This window comes from Carica papaya, chromosome 2, assembly GCF_054855325.1.
Source record: "Carica papaya isolate Zhongbai chromosome 2, ASM5485532v1, whole genome shotgun sequence".
Lineage (NCBI taxonomy): Eukaryota > Viridiplantae > Streptophyta > Magnoliopsida > Brassicales > Caricaceae > Carica > Carica papaya.
The window spans coordinates 31,001,254-31,023,721 of NC_142310.1; the positions used below are offsets into that span (position 1 = coordinate 31,001,254).

At 36.1% G+C, this 22,468-nt stretch overlaps 2 protein-coding genes across 5 annotated transcripts; both read right to left on the minus strand.

Annotated features, from left to right (window-relative positions):
* Nucleotides 1-65: 65 nt before the first annotated feature.
* LPXC1 (UDP-3-O-acyl N-acetylglycosamine deacetylase family protein) lies at nucleotides 66-5,610 on the minus strand. Of its 3 annotated transcripts, none has more exons than XM_022054043.2 (7): nucleotides 5,453-5,610; nucleotides 4,889-5,194; nucleotides 4,211-4,417; nucleotides 2,442-2,540; nucleotides 1,364-1,428; nucleotides 822-966; nucleotides 66-458 (listed from the first exon to the last, which is right to left on the minus strand). In XM_022054043.2, the coding sequence occupies exons 1-7, from the start codon at nucleotides 5,510-5,512 to the stop codon at nucleotides 405-407; spliced, it is 936 nt and encodes a 311-aa protein (XP_021909735.1). In that variant the 5' UTR covers nucleotides 5,513-5,610; the 3' UTR covers nucleotides 66-404. The 3 variants fall into 3 exon arrangements, with proteins under 3 accessions (XP_021909735.1, XP_021909734.1, XP_021909736.1); XM_022054042.2 differs by having other exon boundaries at nucleotides 4,883-5,194; XM_022054044.2 differs by lacking the exon at nucleotides 5,453-5,610 and adding an exon at nucleotides 5,283-5,434 and having other exon boundaries at nucleotides 4,883-5,194.
* Nucleotides 5,611-6,032: 422 nt separating this feature from the next.
* NUP155 (nucleoporin 155) lies at nucleotides 6,033-20,930 on the minus strand. 2 transcript variants are annotated; one of them, XM_088214053.1, is made up of 13 exons: nucleotides 20,502-20,930; nucleotides 19,849-20,018; nucleotides 18,725-18,851; nucleotides 13,480-13,742; nucleotides 11,640-13,296; nucleotides 11,340-11,552; nucleotides 10,988-11,235; nucleotides 10,473-10,887; nucleotides 10,109-10,314; nucleotides 9,378-9,735; nucleotides 8,286-8,504; nucleotides 7,764-8,092; nucleotides 6,033-6,305 (listed from the first exon to the last, which is right to left on the minus strand). In XM_088214053.1, exons 1-13 carry the CDS (start codon nucleotides 20,658-20,660, stop codon nucleotides 6,188-6,190), a joined length of 4,482 nt encoding a protein of 1,493 aa, XP_088070179.1. In that variant the 5' UTR covers nucleotides 20,661-20,930; the 3' UTR covers nucleotides 6,033-6,187. The 2 variants fall into 2 exon arrangements, with proteins under 2 accessions (XP_088070179.1, XP_088070180.1); XM_088214054.1 differs by lacking the exons at nucleotides 19,849-20,018; nucleotides 20,502-20,930 and adding an exon at nucleotides 19,694-19,748.
* Between the last annotated feature and the right edge of the window lie 1,538 nt (nucleotides 20,931-22,468).

The window sequence follows — 22,468 nt, forward strand, 5'->3', positions numbered from 1 at the left end:
GCTGGGGAGCGCTTGGGTGTGTATCTGTGTGTGTGTGTGTATATATCAGTTTTACAAAAACGAACTCCCAGAGTCCCAAGTCAAGCACATGATTAACAGCCGGTTTTTACAGGGAAAACAAAGATGAATGCAGTGTATAGTGCCATTCCTAGGTCCACTACTATCAGTTTTCTTCCAAACATCTAATAATTTAAGAGCGAGCCATGAACAAATGGCAAAAATTTCCTCCTTAAGACTATTATCACTGGGATTTATGTACTAAACAAAATGTTTTTTTTTTTTAATTTTTCCTTAAGAAAAAGAAGGGGCATTTATTCAAAAGCACGCTCTTTGCCCCTCGGGCAACTTAAATTAGTATGGTGCAACTTTCTCTGTGGAGGAGTACAAAAGAAGCTCTTTTCCATTTATGCTATTCCTGCTAAGCGGCGCACAAAATCGGCATGCAATGCATGGCCCCCCTGCAGAAGCGGAGACACTGTAAGCACCGGGAATGAATGTGTCTTAATTCTTAATCTTTTAATTGGTTCAGTTGAAAGTTAACAGTAATTCTTCATTAACCTTTCATATAAGGCCATTTAACCTTGTAAGGAAAGACAATTAACGAAGCATTTAGGAAACAAAGATGACGATTATAAGGCACCTAAAAAATTGTGACGTTGACAAAAGGCTATAGGAATCCCCACCAGTTAGGTTGAAAGAGAACTATTAAAATAATGAAAAAAAAGATAGAATATCTAGGAGCAACAAAGGGTACTTTAAATATGGGGATTAAAGATCATCTAAAAAATTGCCAAACAAGGAAGACAAGACAAGAGTCATACCTTAAAAGCAACAATATGGGCCATTGGAAGACCCTGATTGCCAAATTGTGCAAAAAGTGACAGATCGCCGACAAGATCTAGGACCTTATGTCGACAGGGTTCATCATCAAAACGAAGAGGTGGGTTCAACCAACCTTTATCAGCACTGCAGAAGAAAGAAGGTAAATTTAAGTATCCAACAAAAGTAACGGGAAGAGAACAACAAATAATTGACGGACTTTTGTTCCACATTTGACTGAACTAAGTTTCATGATTTTATTTTATTTTTTAATTACTCATCTGAACTTAATTAAGCATAATCTAAATGCATGGTCATTTTCAGATGTAAAACACAGTACTAGCATCTAGAACAATTTAAATTGGCATGGTAACTACCATTCTTTGAAACATTTTACATCTACCCGCTCTTCGCCCTTGTACGCAGGGGAGAAAGAGAGGGGAGGGGGAATGGAGTTCAACATTTTCACTTCTCTAATAATAGAGAACTTTTGGCAGAGCATTCCTTACAAATATATTATAATAACTGAACAAAAGTACCTCACCTACAAATGATAGCATTGTTTATTGAGCCCCCTTTAATAAGTCCTGCTTTCCGCATAACCTCCACCTGCATGGATTCTCTAGAACTAAGAATTGGCAGCAAGAAGCACTAACGAACAACTAAACAAGCATTAAGTGGGCATTCCTTGGTTGGGTTGCCCGACATATTACAAGCAAGACTGACAAGCAGGTGCACTGCATAATGGGATATAGCAACATGTAGTCATCTGGACTTACTTCCTTCAATTAACTAGAAATCAGAAGTATGTTCAAGATGTAAGCAAGGTAACATCCTGCTCTTACATGTAGGACCAGAACTAACAAATTCTGCAAGTTCATTTTCTAACCATTTTTTGCTGAGTTATAAGCAATAAGCTCTATGTATACTTCCATTCTGAGAAAGAAAACCAGTGTATTTCTTTGGAGTGGTACTTGATTAAGTATTGCAAAAGAATATATAGTAAATAGTTAAGTACATCTAACCACATATATCACAGTTAAGTTTTAGTTAAGCTGACCTTAGATGTTATTTGTCAAATATCATCAAGCATTACAAAAAAAAATCATACTACTTGGAAGAGTAACAACACTTCAAAAATGCCCCAATTCTGATGAAGAGAAACAAAAGAAACTAACTGCCTTGAACAAGAACATCAAGACAACTTAAATAAACACAGAATTTCAAACTTCGAGCTGGTGGTATATGCTGCTGAATAGATTTCAGCACCAGTTACCTGATGCATTTATGTGATGTCGTCTGTTTTAGGGAAGTTACAAGGTCAATCAATAAAAGTTAAAATGATTATTCTGTGGGGAATTCCTCAATTTGCCAGTTTAATAAACTAGTTTCAGCCAGTAGGTGCATTAGGACACCTCTGACTTATCAGTAAAAGGAAACTTCTCTTAGAGCTGCCTCTGACCAGTGTAAGATAGTTGAGTTCCAGTAGATGCAAGGAGCAACATTTCTAAAAAACAGAAGCTTCAGAATTATCAAGTCTACTTTCAACTTTCATGCAATAGTAAAGAGATAAACTAATAGATCATACAAAGAGAGGATAGCCGAAGATAGGTGGAAGGGACCTGTTCGTAGACACAAAAGGTTCTTGCAGAAGCAATATTGTTAGCATAAAATTCACCCAAAGGTGCTGAAGAAAACCACTGGCAGCCAATGGCAGAGACCTGCAACAGTTGAATAAAGTGAACAGAAATAAAAAAATGAAATTGAAGAATATTTGAGTTCTCTTTTTAGCAATTCAATTTTTCCTTTTACCAATGATAAAGATGTTATGCAGAAACCTGCAAAGCTTGAATATTTTATTCTAAGGATAATCCTAAAAAGTAGCAGCAAGAAGTTGGCAGCATTTGCTTGTAAAACTATAACTACAGTTTGGCAAATATTTGCAAACAGCACGATCAGCTTGCTATTAAAGCAAATAGCTAAAACTTAAATCTCTTCCAACCGTATGGTTGTACTGCCAATCCTTTTATGCCATTTAGATATGTATAGTATCTACTATATGGTTCAACTTCCAAATCCTTTCATGACATTCAGATATATATAGTAGCATATTTCTTCTAAAGAATTTGCAGTATATCACCATCTGTAGATTTTTTTCTTGGTAAGATTGGAGGCGTTATCCATCGCATTTCTGGATAAAGTTGCAAATCCTTTCTGAGTCATGAAGAGACCTCTGAGGCGTATCCAGTTGAGGTGGGATTAGATGGTAATTCTCTATACAACCATGTAAAAGCACCAAAACATTTTTTGTTGGTTTTGAGGTTTAACCGACAATGCTTGTTAAAGGCTTCATTTTCTCCTTACAACATCTCCATCTTAAATCAACTGACTTTGTATGGAATACTAGCTGAATTTAAATTAGTACTCTGTCATAACCAGAGAATATGAGGACAAAGATGAGCATGGTAGTAGAGGGTCCAAGCCCTTATCGGTTTAAAAGCATCTAGCTAAAGGATGGTGACAAGTCTAGTGATTCAGGCTTGACAGAGGATGGACGAAAGAAATGGTTACCTGCATTAGAACTAGTTTCTCTTAGATTCCCAATCTGTCATGGTTGTTTCTGTTGCAGGTTGATTAGGGTTTGTTTTGGTTTTCCTTCTGATGGAGGTATACAAAGAAAATTGTAGCCTGAACTTCAGATAGGATGATATTTTCCGAATCAAATCTAATCTATATCAGAAATTTCTTGTGAATTTGGCAGAAATTCTCTCTTCTACTCTTTCCCTTTCCTCATTTCTCTCTCTCTTCTATCTCCTTTGTTCTGACTATCCTTCTCTAAATTCCTATTTCTGCTACTGATTCTATTGCTGCAGTACACGTCAAAGGCTCCTGATATACTCACTTGTCTAAGCTGACATGTTATCCTCATATAGGTTATATTTTTTTTTTTTTTACTGTCCCTCAGAAAGCCCGGGGCCCATGGTGTCTCTTTTGTCTCTGTTTGAACACTCGGCCTTTTGCATGTATTATGCCCCTCCTCATCTAGCACAATTTTTCTGAAACAAACAAGAATACTAATACAGTCTAACATTGAACTGCAGAAGCATTTATACCAACTTGGAAAAAGTTACTCCTAATTCCAATTTATACAAATTTCAAGCACAAAATGCTATGCAAAGTATCACATAAATGATGGAGTTGATGAATCCAAGGAACCTGGAATGACTAATAAGCACGTCAAACAATAAGCAGGAACAAATTTCAAACAGCTTTCAAAGTGATCCAGAACAAATAGGATAGAATGCTTTGTCTTTATTATTTTAATCTTCACTATTTAAAATTTCATACGCCCGGCTGTTAAAAAAGAAATTACTAGTTCATGAATGTGTACCTGATTAAAGTCAATTCCATATGTGGTGTGCACTTTTGGAGCAGGGAATGCAACCAAAAAGGAATCATTCTTACACACATGTATAGGTTCATTTAAATGTGGTGCCATTTTCCCGACCCTTCCGCCACATTCATCCAGGGCCGTTGTGACACCAACTTCCTCTATTGCATTTAACCATTCACTTGCTGACCCATCAAAAATAGGAACCTGTAATCAGATTATCGGTTAATTCTAGTCACTGGTTTTCCAAACAAATTTAACAGGGGTAAATGATATCCAGAAGAATGCAAGGCTCCCGAAACATAATCATGCACATCAAAGCCAGCATTATGGTCATAAACGTTACAAACTCCCTATGTTGTATTTGCAGTAGGGTTCAACATTTTGACTTGGTCGTTTTCCCAAGTAACTTTTGTAAAGTGATAAGAGAGCATGAATCCCCTAGACATGAAAATTCATCTTAATGCACACAACACAATGCTCAGCATGATTCGGCAGAACCATATAACAAATGCAACATTTTGGAATCTATCTGGATTTAATGGCTATACAATTAAGTCTAGTGAGTCAGTGACAGAACTTAGTAATTAAAATCACGTATCAGAATATCTTGCACAAAATTCACTGATAAGCCAAGATCTTAAGAAACCACTATTAGCTTCCGGGAAAAACCTCAACTTCTGCATCCTCGGAATCCAAATTCTTAATCTCGATCCTGCAATTGTCCACGCCCTTAGCCTCCAGAGCTGAGAGCAAGTGCTCAACAGTTCGAACCTTGCACCCTTCTTTACATAGCGTGGTGCAGAGAGGAGATTCTTTCTCGGCGAAAACAATGAACGCTGGAATGATTTTGGACCTGAAATCGAAGTACCTTCCTTTCCCAGCAAGTTCCGGCCATAGTTTCACCATTGAATCCTTGCCGGAGTGCAGTGTCTTCCCGATCCGCTGAATACATCCCGCTAGAGTTTGTTGAAATCCACCAGTCTGTTACAAAATAAGGAATGGGATGCACATACTTATATTAGATAATCTGATTATACTGTTAGGGTCATAAAAGCGTGTTACAACTTACAGAGATTGAGACAGATGGATTGAGAGACCAGCTTATAGTTAAAGGTTTAAGAAAAGAATGAACGAGAGTGAAAGTGAAGCTTCCATGAATTTAGCTCCCATAGTTAATTCTTAGTTGAACTTGTGTGTGTGTGTGTGAGAGAGAGAGAGAGAGAGAGAGAGAGAGATTACAAGTTTCCAAGAGACTAAAGACGAAGATATGAGAGCGTTAGCAGCGTTGGAGACAGTCATTGAATGCGCGGCATCCGTGAGTAACCTTTCTGACTCCGAGAAGAAAACTTTCAACCTATAAGTACAAATTGAGTCTACTTTTCTTCCATTTAGTACCTGTATCAATTTTGTGTTAAATCTAATTCTATATTTTTAAATTAATATGTATATTAATTCTGTACGTCATAAAATTTAACACTTTCAACTTCAAATTTTTTAACATCTGACATTTTTTGATAAATCATCAACGCATGTTTTTTCCATGCGGATCATATAGAAAAATTAGTAAAAAAAAAAAAATAAAGATCATAAAGAAGAATCCATTTGACATAAATATTACCCGGTGATATTAACACAAGAAAAAAAGAAGTAAAGAAAGAGAATTCAAGACCCAAAACAAGTAAGCACTAGAGATTTTTCACTTCAAAATGTTGGCTAAATTGTTGTCGTAATTCTTGAATACAGGCTCATAGAAGATGGAATGACAATTATTAAATATTTGTTGTTGCAGATAATAAGCTGATAGAAGATACCGTTGATGTTAAAGAGGAAATATGCATGAGATTTCAAATACTCATGGTATTATACTAAAAGAATTATCACTCATAATGTTACATAAAGAATTCGTGTTGAAATTATTTTCAAGGGCTACATAGAACTATAAAATACCCCATACAACATACAATGAGAATACAATCAAAACCGGTCATAAGAAAAAGGACTCATTAGAGACTCTTCAAGTTCTCGGAATCCACGGTAAACAGTGTCCGTCAAACTTTGTGGCAGGGTTAACCTCCGCACCTCAGTCATATACCTGCTTTCCCAAAATTGAAGAGAAGGAAATTAATTCACGGTACAAAAACAATAAGAACAAGAAGAAAATATCAAATAACACCACCGATCCAAGAAAATTGGAACACCAGAAAACTGCATGCCTTCAGTTTCTTTTGTTTTCAGTGGCAGCTCATAATCATCATACCACCAAAGGGAGAACAATCATGACATATTTGACATGAGAAATACTAAATGTCCAGGAAGTTTCACACTCTCAAAAATTAAGTATGGGCCTGAAAACTAAAAAGAATATCTGCAGCAAAAGGAAACTCCACATTGAAAATCAGCCATATAATCCTCTGGTTTTGGGGGTCGGCCATATAATGACTGTTAATACACACATTTTAATTGAGTGCCACAATAGTGAAACATGAAATATTGGAATTTTTTAATTTCCTAGCAAACCCAGCCTGGAAGAAAATCTGCTAACTTTATAATTTAGAGTTGAGTTTTGAGCAACTTTTTTACATGAAATTTGCATGAAAACCTGAAGGATAACATTTCAGTCTTAATCTTTAAAACCAGGACAAAAATTAGAGTTCTATCCCAAACACAAACCCAACCTATTTAATAATTTTGTCATTATTTTGAAATGCAAATTCAACATGCTCACAAATAGGCTCGCATGTTTAACTGTTTAGACTCAATTATCTAACAAGATAAATAACACATTAATGAATTGAAAACTGATTTAATATGTTTAATCTATTTATAAAGTAACAAAAACTCTTTTAATCAATTCTAACCATAGCTGACATTTCAAATCTGTTGTTTGTTTAAAAAAGCTAAAACTATAAGATAGTATAAGCGTAAAATAATCACAAAAAATACAAGCATCAAACAATAATATGAACACAAAACTAACTAAATAAAATATCATAACATTAATTTTTCAGAGCAGAAGTATCATTACGAGGCGCTGAAAGGGGTGCCACACAAGTACATTTACAAAGGATTAAAAAATCAATCTGGTTCCATAAGTTGTTAATTATTTTATCACCATATTAAAACTTTTGTTAAATCAACATTTTTAGAAAAGTAACTATGTATTGCAAGATTGGTTCCTTTAAACATATTTATGTTTATAGGATGATGGATTTAATCAAATACTAACCATTAAGCTGGTTTTGTCTATTCTGTTTAAACAGGATAACAGTTCCTTCTTAAAAAGTTTGATCCATTTAAGAACCAAACAATTTATGTCAAAGCAAACCTAAATTGTTTGGTTCTTAAATGGATCAAACAATTTAAGAAGATGATTCCATTACTTAAAATGGAAATATAGTCTTCTTATAGTCTGTAGCATTAGATAAAAGGACAAGTAGGGCAAGAAGATGATTCACCATTTGCTACGTATCATCACAAGGGAAAGAGATAGTGTGTGTATTTGTGTACAATAACACATTTCATTAGGAGTGAAGAGGTATAAAGAAATTGCCTGTTAGCTGCACTTGTGATCCTATCTCGTATCCCTTTGTTAGCTACTGTTGTCGGCTCCGCCGAAAATGTGCCACCTAATATTAGAGAAGCCCCTGTTGTACTTGTACCCATTCTTTGTGCAAACACTGACATAGTCCACTCACGAAGTACCACTAGCACTGATCTAAGGAAGCGTAATCTGAGGTTGGGTGACAGCAATATAGCTCCATTTGATAATAAGTGATCATAAGTGTTCAACACAGGTTCAGCTGCACCCTTGCAAGCAGCAAGAAGAGCTCTCGCTACATCTTCATCCCCAACAGATTCAACTCCTGAATCCAGTCTCTCCTACCAAAAGATGATGAAGAAAGAGCAAGAGAGTCAAGCAATAAATAAATGCATCACTTCACAAGAAATATTATCCTTCGTTCAGCCAGTATACGTTCCATTCATTAGTAGAAATATGTGTTCCTAATCAGCAATTTTTTTCTTAGATATAGTCAATAGCCCACTTAATAAATTTAATCAGATGAAAATATACCATAGCAGACTTCTCAAGTTGAAGACATAAAGTATCCAGCGGCAAAATAGCTCCATCTCCAGGATATATGCGGGAACCAACCCTCTTTAGAACTGAACAAGCTTCAGCAATCCCACCTCTTGAAAGAGCTTGATCCATAAGTCTTGCCCATGTTTCTCTTACGATGCTGCTGTCAGCATCACCAGAATAGTTTGCAAAGTATAACATTTCCAGACAAATCTGAAAGAAAAGATGCAAAGAGAAAAATGTCATTGGTTTTTTTCATAATGAAGGAAAAATTATATTGGTAAAAATGGGAAAATTAAACCCTACAAACAAGCAAAACAAGAGCTCAGGTGACAACAAAGTAAAACAAAGTACCATCACAAAAAGAAAGATGGCAAGATTCAGCTAAGCAACAAAACAAAAGGATAATCATTTTGATGGAAATAACCTTTTATTTGCATCAATTTTACTAAGGAAAATTATCTTTCTTTGGCTCATTTCTCTCACAGAAGAATAGCATAAAGTAAAGATCATTTCATATATATAATCGTGACTGTGAAAACACATACAATGGATGAACTTGGGGTCTAATTTCTTTAATGAATGGAAGGAAACTGAAAATGTGAAAGAGCCAAAAATAGAGGAATTAAGAGAGGGCAAATTCCCCACATTGAACACCTGATGAACAGCCCAAGAGAAAAACAAAAGAACCATAACATCTTTATCCTTTATTTTCCTTTTCAAAGATCAAGAGACAAGAGGACACATGTGCAATAAAAATTACTGAGCCACTTATTGCATAGTTAACCATCTTCCAAAGCTTATCCATTAACTGGGATAGATAACCATTCAGCCAAATTGTTTAACTTTGGTAATAGACTTTCAGGCCTAGGATCAAACTTTGGAATCTCCACCCTTCCTTACCATTGATCCATTTATTGCTATAGTTGACCATCTATCCAAAGCTTGATAATTGATTTGAAGGTTGGGCATCCAATCAGGATTGAACATACACGTTAAACTCAACATTTCATTTTTTTTTCCAAATAAGTGAACTACAAAAGTAACTCCAATATTTTGAGCAGAAAACAAGAAGTAAGAGAATACCTCCCAAAGTTCGAAGGGGACGGCATATTCATTATACAGTTGAGTTATGCTTTTTAGATCCAAAGATAGCTCTTTAGCCTTCTCTTCTGCAGCCTTCACAAGACTTGCATCGGCAGTAACACTTGTATTAGGGACAGATCCATTTTCAACAGATTCTGATGCACCAGCAGACAATTCCATTCTGGAAGCTATAGCCTCCAGCTCCTCTTTTATTTTTATCTGGAACTGGAGAACTGCGAGCTTGCCTTCAAGTAAATCTAACAATCCACGGTCAAGAGCACCCTTGGCAGAGCCTGCCAGACTATCAGTATTGCTAGCATTCTTGGCCTGTAGAACTGCATTGCTTAGGTATTGGCGCCTGAAATTGACAAATTCAGTAATCAATTAATCAGTATAAACTTCGATGCTTTTCCTCTCAGGATTGGGGTTGAATAGAACCGATATAAAATTAACAATACAGTTGTTGCATATCATTATCAAAAGGATCAAAATGCCCAATTGGTCATATGGTTAACTAGGACCAAAAACTCCAACTGAAACCACTGCATCAACATCTAAAAATCTCACCCAAGCAGATTAAGCACAGGAATTGTTTTAAATTTTGGATTGATACCAACTTGGCCCAACCAAAATAAGCTGGAAGAAAAGTAAAATATCCGAGAGGACAGAATTAACAAATTTCGGGAGGGGGGAAGCGACAGAGAAACGGATAAGAAAAAGTAGCGTTTGACCTCTGTTCAAGACTAGGAACATCCCCTGCATCAGTTGAGCGTCTTTCAGCTAATCTCAGCAGAACATGAGCTGCAAGTAAATGCTGTCGCTTCATCACGTAATATCTTGCAAGAAGATCGAAGTACTTCGCTTGGTTTGATGGGATTGGAGCTCTTGATTGACCCATTGGAGAGGTTGATGACATTACAGCAGATACAGCTTGAACCTACAAAAGTGACTAAAGCAACTTGAGGAAGGTACAAATGCAAACTGTTGCAAAGAACATACTCTTGTTTCTAAGAAATAAACCAACAGGAAGTCTCCATTAGAGTAAGAGGGAACTGTAGCCAAATTTGGAACAAAATTTACAGTATTTACAATAACCTCTTGTATAGGCTCACGACCAGCACTTTGAAGAAAAGGCACCAAATCTGGACCTCCATACTCCAACAACTCATCTTCAAGACCCAAATCAATCATAGTCCTGTACAGGTACTCATGAAATGCCCTGTCAGGTGATTGGACACCAAGCTGAACAATCTGGCATATATACTTTTTCCTTGAGCTCTGATCAATAGCAGTTCTTGACATAGCGGGCCTAACAGCAGACCCAAATTCTTTCTGTACAACATCGCCTTTTAGAGACCTCAAAGCACTAGCAATTATCTCATAGCAAATTTCACGCTGAGCAAGTGCATGTTCTCGGATTGATGCATCAATTTGTTCATTGAGAGCATCACCTGCAGGATCAAGAGCTTGGGCCTTTTGAAGAGGTAAGCGCACCACAGCTTCATAGAATCTGCAGTAAATATAGATCAACTTACAGACAAAAGGTTCAACAAAAAGAACCATGGATAGAACTATTTAATCTGTGACCTGAACAAAAATTTTGTTTTTACCTTAAGTCTTCAAAGCGTTTGCAAACAGTTCGTAAATCTGCAGATTCTGGAACTTTACTCAAAAAGTTAAAGGCCTGTCTAGCAAGATTCTCTTTCTCTTCAGAATCCAGCATTACAGCAGCTCTTTCAAGACATTCGACAGCTAAGAAGAACTTGTAATCGGACTCCCTGAAATAGCTTGGACATCCTTCACGTAACCTCCCGCTTATATCATCAACTGTGCCCCTGCCATCAGGACCAGTATAATACTGGCACAAATGACACAAAATAAGAGGAAATGGAAACAAGAATCTAATAAGAGCTTATTGACATTAAACTTAGTCAACAATGTTTGATGTACACTTGGAATTACCTCCATCAAAGCAGAAATAAGCCTTGTTGCAAAAAGATCACCCTCCTCAGCACAGACAAGTTGATGAAATGTCAGTTGAAGTAGTGCCTGCTTTAAGTTAGCATCAAATGCTTGAACCAGGCGTGTTACATGATGTTGAGAAAGAAGCTGAAGCAAGAAAAGGGCTTCAGCAGATCTAAGAAGCAATTGCCTGATACATTCCATCGCCCTCACCTGAGAAATAGAAGACTAGTAGTAAATGAACAAAAGAACTGAAAAAGAAGGGCATAAACACATCATTCTCAAGCAATGTCATCACACCTCCATGGCAGCCAATTCAGCAGGACTAAAAGGCAGCCGCTGCCTTTTATTGGATGCCCCAACACCATTTGATTCAGCATTCCTTGAATAAGAACCAAACAAGTTTCCAACCATCCTCCTGTCTCCAGCAACTAATTCTGAACCAGTTCCATACAAAATAGAACCCCCCATTTCTCCTAACCCAGCCACAGCTCCATAAAGTCCCCTTCTCTGATTCCTCCTGGACCTTAGAAACTTCTCTAAGGAACGAATCTTGTTTTCAAGGACTTGCATAGCCCCAATAGAAAGTCTGCATACAATAACTACATTCTCTGACGTGGCACCATAGCCACCTCTAGCAACCATCACAGGAAGTTCCCAGACAGGAAACAGCAATCTCGAGGAGCAGAGGCAAAGCCCTTCATGTGAACCTGAAAACACAGGCTCAGCCTCCTGAACAACCTGGCCCATACTGAAACCTCCCGCTGCGGTTCTAGTGTTAGCGAATGCACTGCTACCTTCAAGTTGTGGCATTCCAACAATTCTGGGGTCCTCAAAAGCTTCAGCTGCCTTTTCAGAAACTAAATTGCTTATAAGATTTTCGGAATGAACAATCCTTGCAGCTAGGAGAAGACACATTGCAGCTGCCTCACCAGCTCCAAATCGATTGAAAAATTCCTCCAAGATTGATCTTGGAGAGTTGGACTCAAGCAATCTTCTCAGAATATCTACAGGTCTGTTGAAAACCATTTCCGTCATTCCCATAGTACTGAAAATAACAATCCTCCTCCTTGGCAGTATGTGCTGAGTTGAAAGATCACCTCTAGCCCATAGTTTTACAGATGCCCTTTCACAGGATTCTCCTATGATATCAAATCCACAAAATTCAAGTTCAGAATACAGTGACTGCACAGTGGCAGCTGTGTCAGGTGAGGGCAGAACATCTGCTACAAAAAGCATTCGACCCTCAACGGGTAAAGTAGACAAAGATTCCCGTAATGCTCTATAGCTCCTAGAACTTGTTCCTAAATTACCAGGCTGAGATGATTGGGAGCTTGAATCCCTGCTAACAACTAGAAGAGAAGACATGGTAGGCGGCGAGGAATCAGAGAGAATAAGAGTTCCTGCAGAATAATATGCTGTTTCAACCTTTAGAGAAAGATCTTCGTTCTGTGTTCTTCCCGCTAGAGATAGAGCCCCAAAAGCAAGCCCACTGCTGACCCCCAAGGGAGGAGAAGGCCTAGTTGTCACAACTTTCAAACAGCTTGGCCTGTGATAATTGCTGAATCCACCCAAACTTCCGACAGTACCATTATTTCCACTTGATGAGGATGTGGAAAGGTACATCCTTCTGCCATCTGACAAAACAGCAACAAGATGCAGCCACTTCGATTCCAGTGTGGATAAAGGTGAAATACAAACTATAGACGGCTTTGTTGACCGACTTGGGGCTCTTGATGCTGTAGACTGGCGACCTCCATACTGTATGTCCCTTTGATTTAATAGGTTCCTTTCTTCTGTCACCTTCTTCAATGGACCATCTCCATTTGGACCTAGCACAAAAACCTGAAGCTTCATCTCCTCAGTTCGTGCATATAAAATCTGCCTTTCATTATCAACAACCATTTCAACAATGGGATCTACAGCACCAAACTTAAATACAGTTGGTACAACCCACCTGAAAATCAACAGGGTATCTTGTAACTTAACACAAAAAATGACAAGCAAAAAGAAAGATAAAAAAATGAGCAGGCAAGAAGTAACACTTCCCCATCAAAGGCCAATTTGACTGCTGCATTCAATTGTCGCAGGAATCCTAAATAGCATAACATAATATTGAAGCAGAAAGAATACAACATACCTTGATATCACACTGCCAACACTTGCAGTAAGGCAAACTTTACGGCAACGTTTATACCAGCCTGAACCACTTGTGTAAAGCAACTCGTAAATGTGGCCATCACGACCAGATAGGAAAATACGGCCCCTATCAGTACATGTTATACAAGTCATGGTGACTCCATCAGAGGGTATTGTATATTCTGGCAAGGGCTGTAGTGAAACCTCCGCAAAAGGATCCGTTCCATCAACTCCTCCAGAGCAGCATACGCCTACAAGACTCAACTGATGGCAAACAGAATAGTACAGAAACATACCAGTCAAAACAAGAAAGTAAGATCATTAACCAACTGAGTAAATGGACTAATGAGAAGAGACAACAAAACCAAGGACCACTTGAACTGGGAAAGTAGAAAATGAACTGATGATGATTCGAGCGATAACAAGAACAATAAAAGAAATAAATGGAAAGACCAAAATTCATATAAACAAGAACACAAAAATTATTCAAAGTATCAGAAAAAGAGGAGTTTCAGTAGAAAGAGTATATTCACAAGGCACCAAGGGGATGATATATATGCAAAGAGAATAACAAAAGGAGTTGATTATGATATCTACAACTTCTCCCATATCATTCTCATAATAAAGGGTTAAAGAAAAATACATGGGATCTAAAACAAAAAATCTTTAACTCTATTGACTAGAGACCAAATGCCCCTAATGAGCTTCTGCTCCTCTCTCCAAATAACTCAAAAAATAGTGAGGAAGAGGGAGAGGAGAGGAAGAGAGAAAGAGAAGCAAAACTCTTCATTTATCTTTTTATTGTTTGCAAAAATAATATAATAATGAGAATAATAATGACTCTTGATGAACAAGAATACCAACTTAGATCAGCAACAAAGACTTCAAAAGATATCTGGTTCTTTGGATAAAATCGTAGCAATAACTTGCATAATGTGATTACATAATTGATGCAGTCTTGGAAGAACTGAGACACTTGCACACTACACAAGTAGGTCCGCCAATTCAAAATTGCATTGCATTGACAACTCTTCCTAATAGAAGACACATTGAAGATAATACTGGAGACACTAGGAAAAAGGTAAAAGGTTTAAACTCCTTATTTTGATAGAAGAGAAGATCCCAATTTCTTTCTCGATTGGCTTAATTTAATAAAAAAAAATACTTCAATTAATGTGACACGTCAAATGCATGAAGAGTTCCATTTGCCAAGATGAAGTTGGTTGGGCTTAATATGTGGTATGCTATTAATAAAACCATAACAAGGAGAAATTTGTTGAGAACCAATTGAAGACACAAGAAAATGAGCAAGAGAACTGAGGATTGTGACAGGTGCACGGAGAGGATGGTGAAATTGAACGTGGGGGAGCAGATCGCCTAAAGGTACATTCTAGGAGATTAAAACGCACGCATCCATTGAGGAAAGCATTGGAAGTGTGGCACCTTCCGAGTTGGAGGATCCAACGCGTGTCTGTGTCGATTGAGGGAAAAATCTTGGCCATCCGATCTCCAATATAGGACACGTGGGCGGTATTTAAGGTGAACGAATTAAGGTTTCTAGAGCCGACAGATGCATTTCCACCGCTTAAGGTTCCTCTGAAACTAGCCCTCGGGTTTCCAAAAAATGGGATAGATTCAAGCATTTCCAGCTCTCTTTTTTACCTATTTTCAAATATGTAAGCATGGAATGAATTATTTTGAGTATATTTCACCATCTCCCTCAATTTTCTACCTCTCTCTCTCTCAGTCTCTCTTAAACCCTTTTGTTTCTCTTTCGATCTCCCTCTCTCTTTCTCTTAACCCAAATAATTACTTTTTAGATCCAAACTATGCATCAAGTTCGTAACAACTTGATATCAGAGCCGCATTCCAGATCCAAATGGGAGCGGTGATGGTGGATTCTACAGGAATAGAGACCACCAAACCCTTTACGAATGTCTTCGCCACTTGTTGGCCAAAATTCAAAGGGAAAACTACAAGGTACAACGACAGGTAAATCTCATGGTCCTGTTGTTGTGCGGCAACATTCCTTTTTCGGAGGCAGCGAAACCAATGACAGTCGTTGCAGCCGTGTGCATGGGGCAGAGAGAAATTTTACCCTCCCTTTTGCAGCATGAAGAAAATGAAAAAAGAAGATATGAACCTGTTGTTAAGGGGAAAACCAAAAACCAGTTCAATGACTAAACCAGTTGAAAAAGCATGGAGCCACACCAAACCTGATTCAAATTGGACTGGTTCACTAAACCGAACCGGTTCAGACTCTTCTGATGAAGACAAAGAAGCATAAGAAGAAGATGAAGAGGAATACGAAGGGGAAGATATTGATGAAGAAGAAAATGAAAAAGAAGAAAAATATAATCATCAAATATTGTAAATTTGGAGTACATTTTTCACAACTAGATACAAGGTATCAAAAAGGAATCCTTTGGTGGTATGATGACCCCAACAAAAGAGTCAGTTCTGGTAAGGATGAACAGGTCCTTGTAATGTGCCTTAGGAACAAAAATAAGCATGGTATTTTAAGGGTGAATAAGAATTTCAAGAGGAAGGGGATGTCACGGAAATACGGGCAAAATATAAAGGTTTGGGAAAAAACATGCACAGGGTCCTATAAGAATGTCTATACAACATTAAAATATTTTCTGAATAGAGGATTTTCAAGGAGATGCTAGTGGGGAAGCGCGAATTATATGCAAGCCACTAAGTGTGCCAGATGAACATGGTTGTATCTTTGAAGTAAATTACGGGCATGTTCGGTAAGATATTCACAATTCATTATCCGTCTCCCTTAGTATCACTTACTGCGGAACGGTTCTGTTATTGAAAAAAACAAGCAGGATGATCCCCCTGAGAAATAAAAGTAGTGCACCACTTCTTTTATTAAGCTGAAACACAATCAAGGGTTGGAATTTGATGGGGCCTTACCTCATGATGCTACAGTGCTTGCCGGATAAGTTCTACCAAGTAAAAATGTAGCTATTGTCCGCCCTGGTATTCTTATTCTACGGGTGCTCTGAGAACTTGGATCAAAAGTTTATTATCAAGAGCAATTCCGAAAGGTTTTTGGAAATTAACTCCCTAAGTAAAGTCAAGTCTCAAGATGATAAACATATTTATCCAGGATGTGCAACATTTTCTTCTCTTAAAGGGTTTCATGGTTTACATATCCTCCCATTAGGTAGTAGGTTCCCAAAATTATTTAAAAAGGATTGTTTTTATACACTTTCATTCTCCATTCCAAAGTCAGGCTGCAAGACGTGTGTAAAACATGTTCTGGTTCAGGAACCATCTCGGGTTGGAGAGTGGAAAATTATAAGTCATAAAAAGAATACCCCATTTATCCAGATTCATATTCAAAGCAACAGGTTAGATAATGATGTAAGAAACAATTCACTTTAGATGGCTTCAATAGAGCAAAAGAAGCCATATGAGAATGTCACTTATATATCCCAACAATTTCCTTACTTTAACCTTAAGGGCAAGGTTCATCTTCAAGAAGAGGGAATTGTTGAGAACCGGTTGCAGACGCAAGAAAATGAGCAAGAGAACAGAAGATCGTGATGAGTTCAGGAAGAGGATGGTGGAACTAAACACATGGGAGCAGATCACTTGAAGGTATATTCTAGGAGATTAAAAAGCATGGCACCGATTGGGGAAAACATAGGATGCATGGCACCTTTCGAGCCGGAGGATCCAACATGCGTCTGTGCCGATTGAAGGAAAAATCTTGGCCATACGATCTCCAGCCCGAGGCATGTGGACAGCGATTATGAGAGGTATTTAAGGTGAACGGGTTAGGGTTTTCTAGAGCCGACGGATGCATTTCCTACCGCTTAGGGTTCCTCTGAACTTGGCTCTCAGGTTTGGGGGTAGATATAGAGAATTTCCGACTCTCTTGTTCGTATATAATCACCTATATTGATGGAAGCATGGAACGAATTATTTTGAGTATATTTTCACCATTTCCCTCAATTTTCTCTCTCTCTCAACCTCTGTCAAACACTTATGTTTCTCTTGTCCGTATATAATCACCTACATTGATGAAAGCATGGAACGAATTATTTTGAGTATATTTTCACCATTTCCCTCAATTTTCTCTCTCTCTCTCAACCTCTGTCAAACACTTATGTTTCTCTTTCGATCTCTCTCCCTCTTCCCTTAAACCCCAAACACTTAGTTTCTAGATTCAAACGATGTATCAGGTTCATAACACCTACTTAAGTTTTTAGAGATACAAACTAGACATCACAGGTCATTTCCCCAAACATCACATTGAATAACTCTCAAACATCACAATTTGATTGTACCACATAACCAAAAAATCAAGCAAAGTCTCAAAGTATTCCATTAAATTGCTGAAATTTGTCTCAAAACTAACCTAAGATTTTTTATGCCTCATTGTCTATAACATGTGCCTTTTCTTCTTAAGAAAAGAAAGCCTAATAAACTCACGTGTGAGATCATGTCTAGAACACGCCCATTGAATTCTAGAAACATCCATAAATTTGAGATCATGCATCATGTATGTTACTAGAAAACCATTTCAAATGCCTTAAAAGAACCTTGTAACTTTAGAAAAAAAAAATAAAGAGATAACATAGTCGGGCAACATTGGGGGTGTAACCCATATATAAAAGCTACAAAAAAGACAAGAATTTACAAAAGTTACTCAGCCAAAAAGTCACCAAGCTCCCCTGAGGCTTCCTCATGTAGGATAGACCAACTTTTAAGAAAAAATAAGCATGAACACAATGATCTCACTTAGAAGAAAAATTAGATACGATGCCCTTAACAACTATGTGATTCTCTCCTCTCCAAATGATCGAAAAAATGGCATGAGGAATATGGGAAACTAGTTTCTTCTTGCTCTTGGGGCAGTGGATACAATCCCAAGATAAAAGTCATTTCGGATAAACCCATTTCAGTTATTAATCACTACTAATCTTAAAATTACGTTCCATCCGCTTTTTAACGACAAGCCATAACAAGGAGTGAAGCAAAAGATAACTACAAACAATGTTAACCGAACAAATATTTAGAGAGGAAATAAAATTTTGTAAATTCCAAGAGAAAGAAATGATAATAAGAAATAACTTCCAAGAACTCTTCCACATGACCTAAAACCCACTAGGTATCATCATTAGAACAAGGTAGTTGTTACAAGCATACAATGGCACTTTAAAGCAAAAGAATGACCAAAAGATAGCTCCGAAGAAGATAACAAGGGTTGAGATGACAATTGCTACCTCAACAGGAGTTGCCAATACTAGAAGATATTGAATAGCTTCAACAAAAATGCCAGGTTTAGATTTGGCAAGTCCGACAGCACAAATAGCTTGCTCTTCCCCACTGTATTCAGGGCACTGCCCATCCCTAGTCAAGAAAGAAAAGTAAGAATAAGGAAAAAAAAAGTATGCCAGATGCTGCAGGATGAAAATTTAGGAAATTTTTAAAAGCATACTTCTTTAATATATTACAAACAGTTGTTTATCAAGGAGTGGAATACCATATAAGTTATCTACTTGTACTTTTCTAGGGACTGAGGAATCAACTCATCAGAGATCTTTATTGAGGTTCATATATATCAAGTAAATACAACCATGCAATTCATGTGTTCCATTAGTGCAGCCAACTAGTGTATCTTAATCAATACTCCCCAATCATAATGCTAATTTCCAAAATTAAATGTAAACACAGGTGTCCCAACAAAACAAGCAAAACCACCCTCGCCTAAGGCTGGCTAAAAAAATTGTTCACAAAAATTAATTGAGCTTGACTCAGTCAATGTTTCACTTAAACTATATTTAATATTGTTGTATAAATAAGTGTTGCTTGTTTCCTATCAGCTTAAACTTTTAACAGCATTAGTTCCAATTATTATTTAACATGATCTTCAAGTCAATTAGTCTCCAAGTTCTAGCTGCCCCGTTCATTAAATATTAATTTCACACAAAGTCTTATGAATTTATGCTTGTACATGCTTTCAGCCAGTTGGGTTTACTTGTGAGTCAATGTGTTAGCATAACTAGTTGATTGGGTTCCTCATTATTAAGTCAAAATTTTGAGAGAATTTGTCCAATCAAGTATTTAAACCGTCTAGCTGCTACACGCTTTATCTTTTAATGCACCAAAGATAATATCCAAAGTTAAACTCATAAGTCAAAGTTACTACAATTACACAACAATGCTTGCAGGACATATGTGTAATCTTTAACCTTTCCAAGTTAGCACTGCTGGTAACACATTCTCTGATCCTTATAGTTATATGTCCTGTCCAGCACACCAATCACGAACCATGGAACAGCTTATAAAATCTGTCTCCAAGAACTAGCAAGTTATAGCATCCTAACCCAAAATCACCAAATCTTACCACTTATCAAAGCGCCAAATGAACAATGAATTATCTACTGAAGCCCATGCCCTACATATCTCTGGAAATATTCCACATAAAGCAGTCCCCTCCCCTCCTGCTGCATTATATCTCTCAACAAGTACAGAAGGTAATTCCCGAGTATCCACTACCTCAACCAGAGGAGGCCACTGAAACACAATCAGGTATGTGATGGTTACAATATGAAAGGGCAGCTATCAAATGTTATATGATGTAAATTCAAAAATGGTATACGTTATATGACGAGACAGTTATACATCACAGATTGAAAGATCTGTATATACAAGATGAAGAAAACAATTTCATCACAAATAAAAATTTAACACAAAGAATAGCTCATACACAATCGAGATAATCCCTGTTGGAAACCTTTTACTAATCCAAAAATGCACATTCTCAGACAATATGATAATATCTCCCCTTTCGTAACTTATTGAACATCATATATTTGTAATTTTTCAAATCTAATTCTTCACTTCTCGGGACTGAAATTATTCGCTCTCTAGCCCGTTTCACTTTCACTTCCTCCAAACTAATCTTCCCATACCACCGTTTAGTTATATAATGAATGAAGAAAACGGACACCGACATAAAAAAAGATCAAGACTTCCAAGAATTTCCTAAAAGCTTACCTCCCTAGGGTGAGTGGAATAAGGGTGACTTGCATATCTGGAAGCTTCTAGAGCTTCTTCAAGGTCGAGCTGCGCGGCAACTTCACGACCAAGGCGGTCGCTAACAACTAACCCTGCATTGGCGACATCACGCATCACAATCTCCTCTTCCCTCGACATCTTCTCGAGGAGAGGAGCCTATAATATAGAACTGAAGGTTCAATTTTGGTTTAAAAAAACCCTAGGATCGCACTGGAAATGAGATCAGACTTAGGTTGATTCTTGGTTTTCTTGCACTTTCATGGAATGAGTGGAGTTTCGAAAAAGAAAGAATTGAGGAGCGAAAATTCAATTAGCAAGGAGGAGGGAATGAGAAGATTGAAACGAGAAAAGAGAGCGAACTCCAATAGCGTTACGCTTTAGTTAGTATAATAGGGTTTTACAGGGGTTACGATCACTGGCGGGCAAATAAGCTAATTTTGAAAAAACCGGGGAAACCGGTTCATAGAACGATCCGGTTCAACTTTGGAATTGGTTTTGTTATTATTGTCATGATTAAACTTGTGAGCTTTTTGGTCCTTTCGCGTTCTGACCAACAACGGTCAAATTTCAATTTTTTCATATGCCTTTTCTTTTGGTGTCTAGGTTCAGAACAAAATTAAAAAATTTATGATATTTAATTTATAAACTGATTTTAATTCAAATAAAAATTAATTAATTACTATATACGAAAAATTAATTTAACTAAAATTAATAAATATATTTTTATCAATTTAAATTTTTAATTTTATTCTTTTTTATTCTTTTATTTAATTTTTAGAATTACGATATTCGTAACTTTAATATTATATATAATTTTAAAAAATCAAATGTTTTTTTGATTTTCTAAAATAAAATAATTTTATATGTTTAATTTAGCTCGAGAACTAATAATTATAGCAAGCATCTAACTACTAATTTATTTTAAGTAAAATTGTTTAATAAATAAGTAAATATAGTAAATTAGGATAAATATAATGATGAAAAGTAGATAAATTTTTTGACAAAAAAATATAAATCGAGTATGAATAATGAATAAAAAATAAATTAATTAAAAAATAGGAGAAATAAGTTAAGTATATCTCCTTTTCGTACGAGTAAAAATAAGCAAATGGGGATTAAGGTTCAAGAACCTTTCATACATGCTAAAAGAGAAAAAGTCAAAAACAATCATTAATACTAATTTTTCATTTGTGTAACATGCAAGATTTAATATTAGAGAGTGTTATTATTGAAAGAAATGTACTTAAAAATAAAAATGTATTTTAACTTATTAATGTATATAAAATTTTTATTTAAGAAATGTCATTAGATATACAGATATTATTTAAATTTATTATGAATATTTTTATAACTACATATTATATATATTATCAAAATTAATAAAAATATCTATATGATAAGTAAGTAAGTTGATATACAAAAAATTAAGAACCGAAAATAATTAGTAATATGATGTGTAATTCTTATAATCTTAATTTACTTTACTTTTAAGAATTTAAACCAAACACAGTAATATAAATATAGTGATTAAAATTGATTAAAAACAATAAAATAAAAAATTTCATACATATTTTTAATATATGATTATATATATAATTAAAAAAAAAAACGTATCTATACTGTATAGTAAATATTTAATATATAACTAGATGAGTCAAACTGATTATATTGATTATATTTATGTTTTGTTAAATATTAATATGTTGAAAATAATACTGATTTTTTATGTTTAGAAATAACTATATAAAATTCATGTGGTAAATAAATAATAATTATTACATATTTTTATGTTTAAAAATTACATATTTTTATTATTGTCATAATAAAAATATTTATATTATTTAATCATATTTAAAGTGTTATTTAACAAAAAAAACTGCTTAATATTGAATAAAATTAATTTTATGTGTTTTTTTTTCCTCTCAAAAGCGAATTCGATTGTTTTG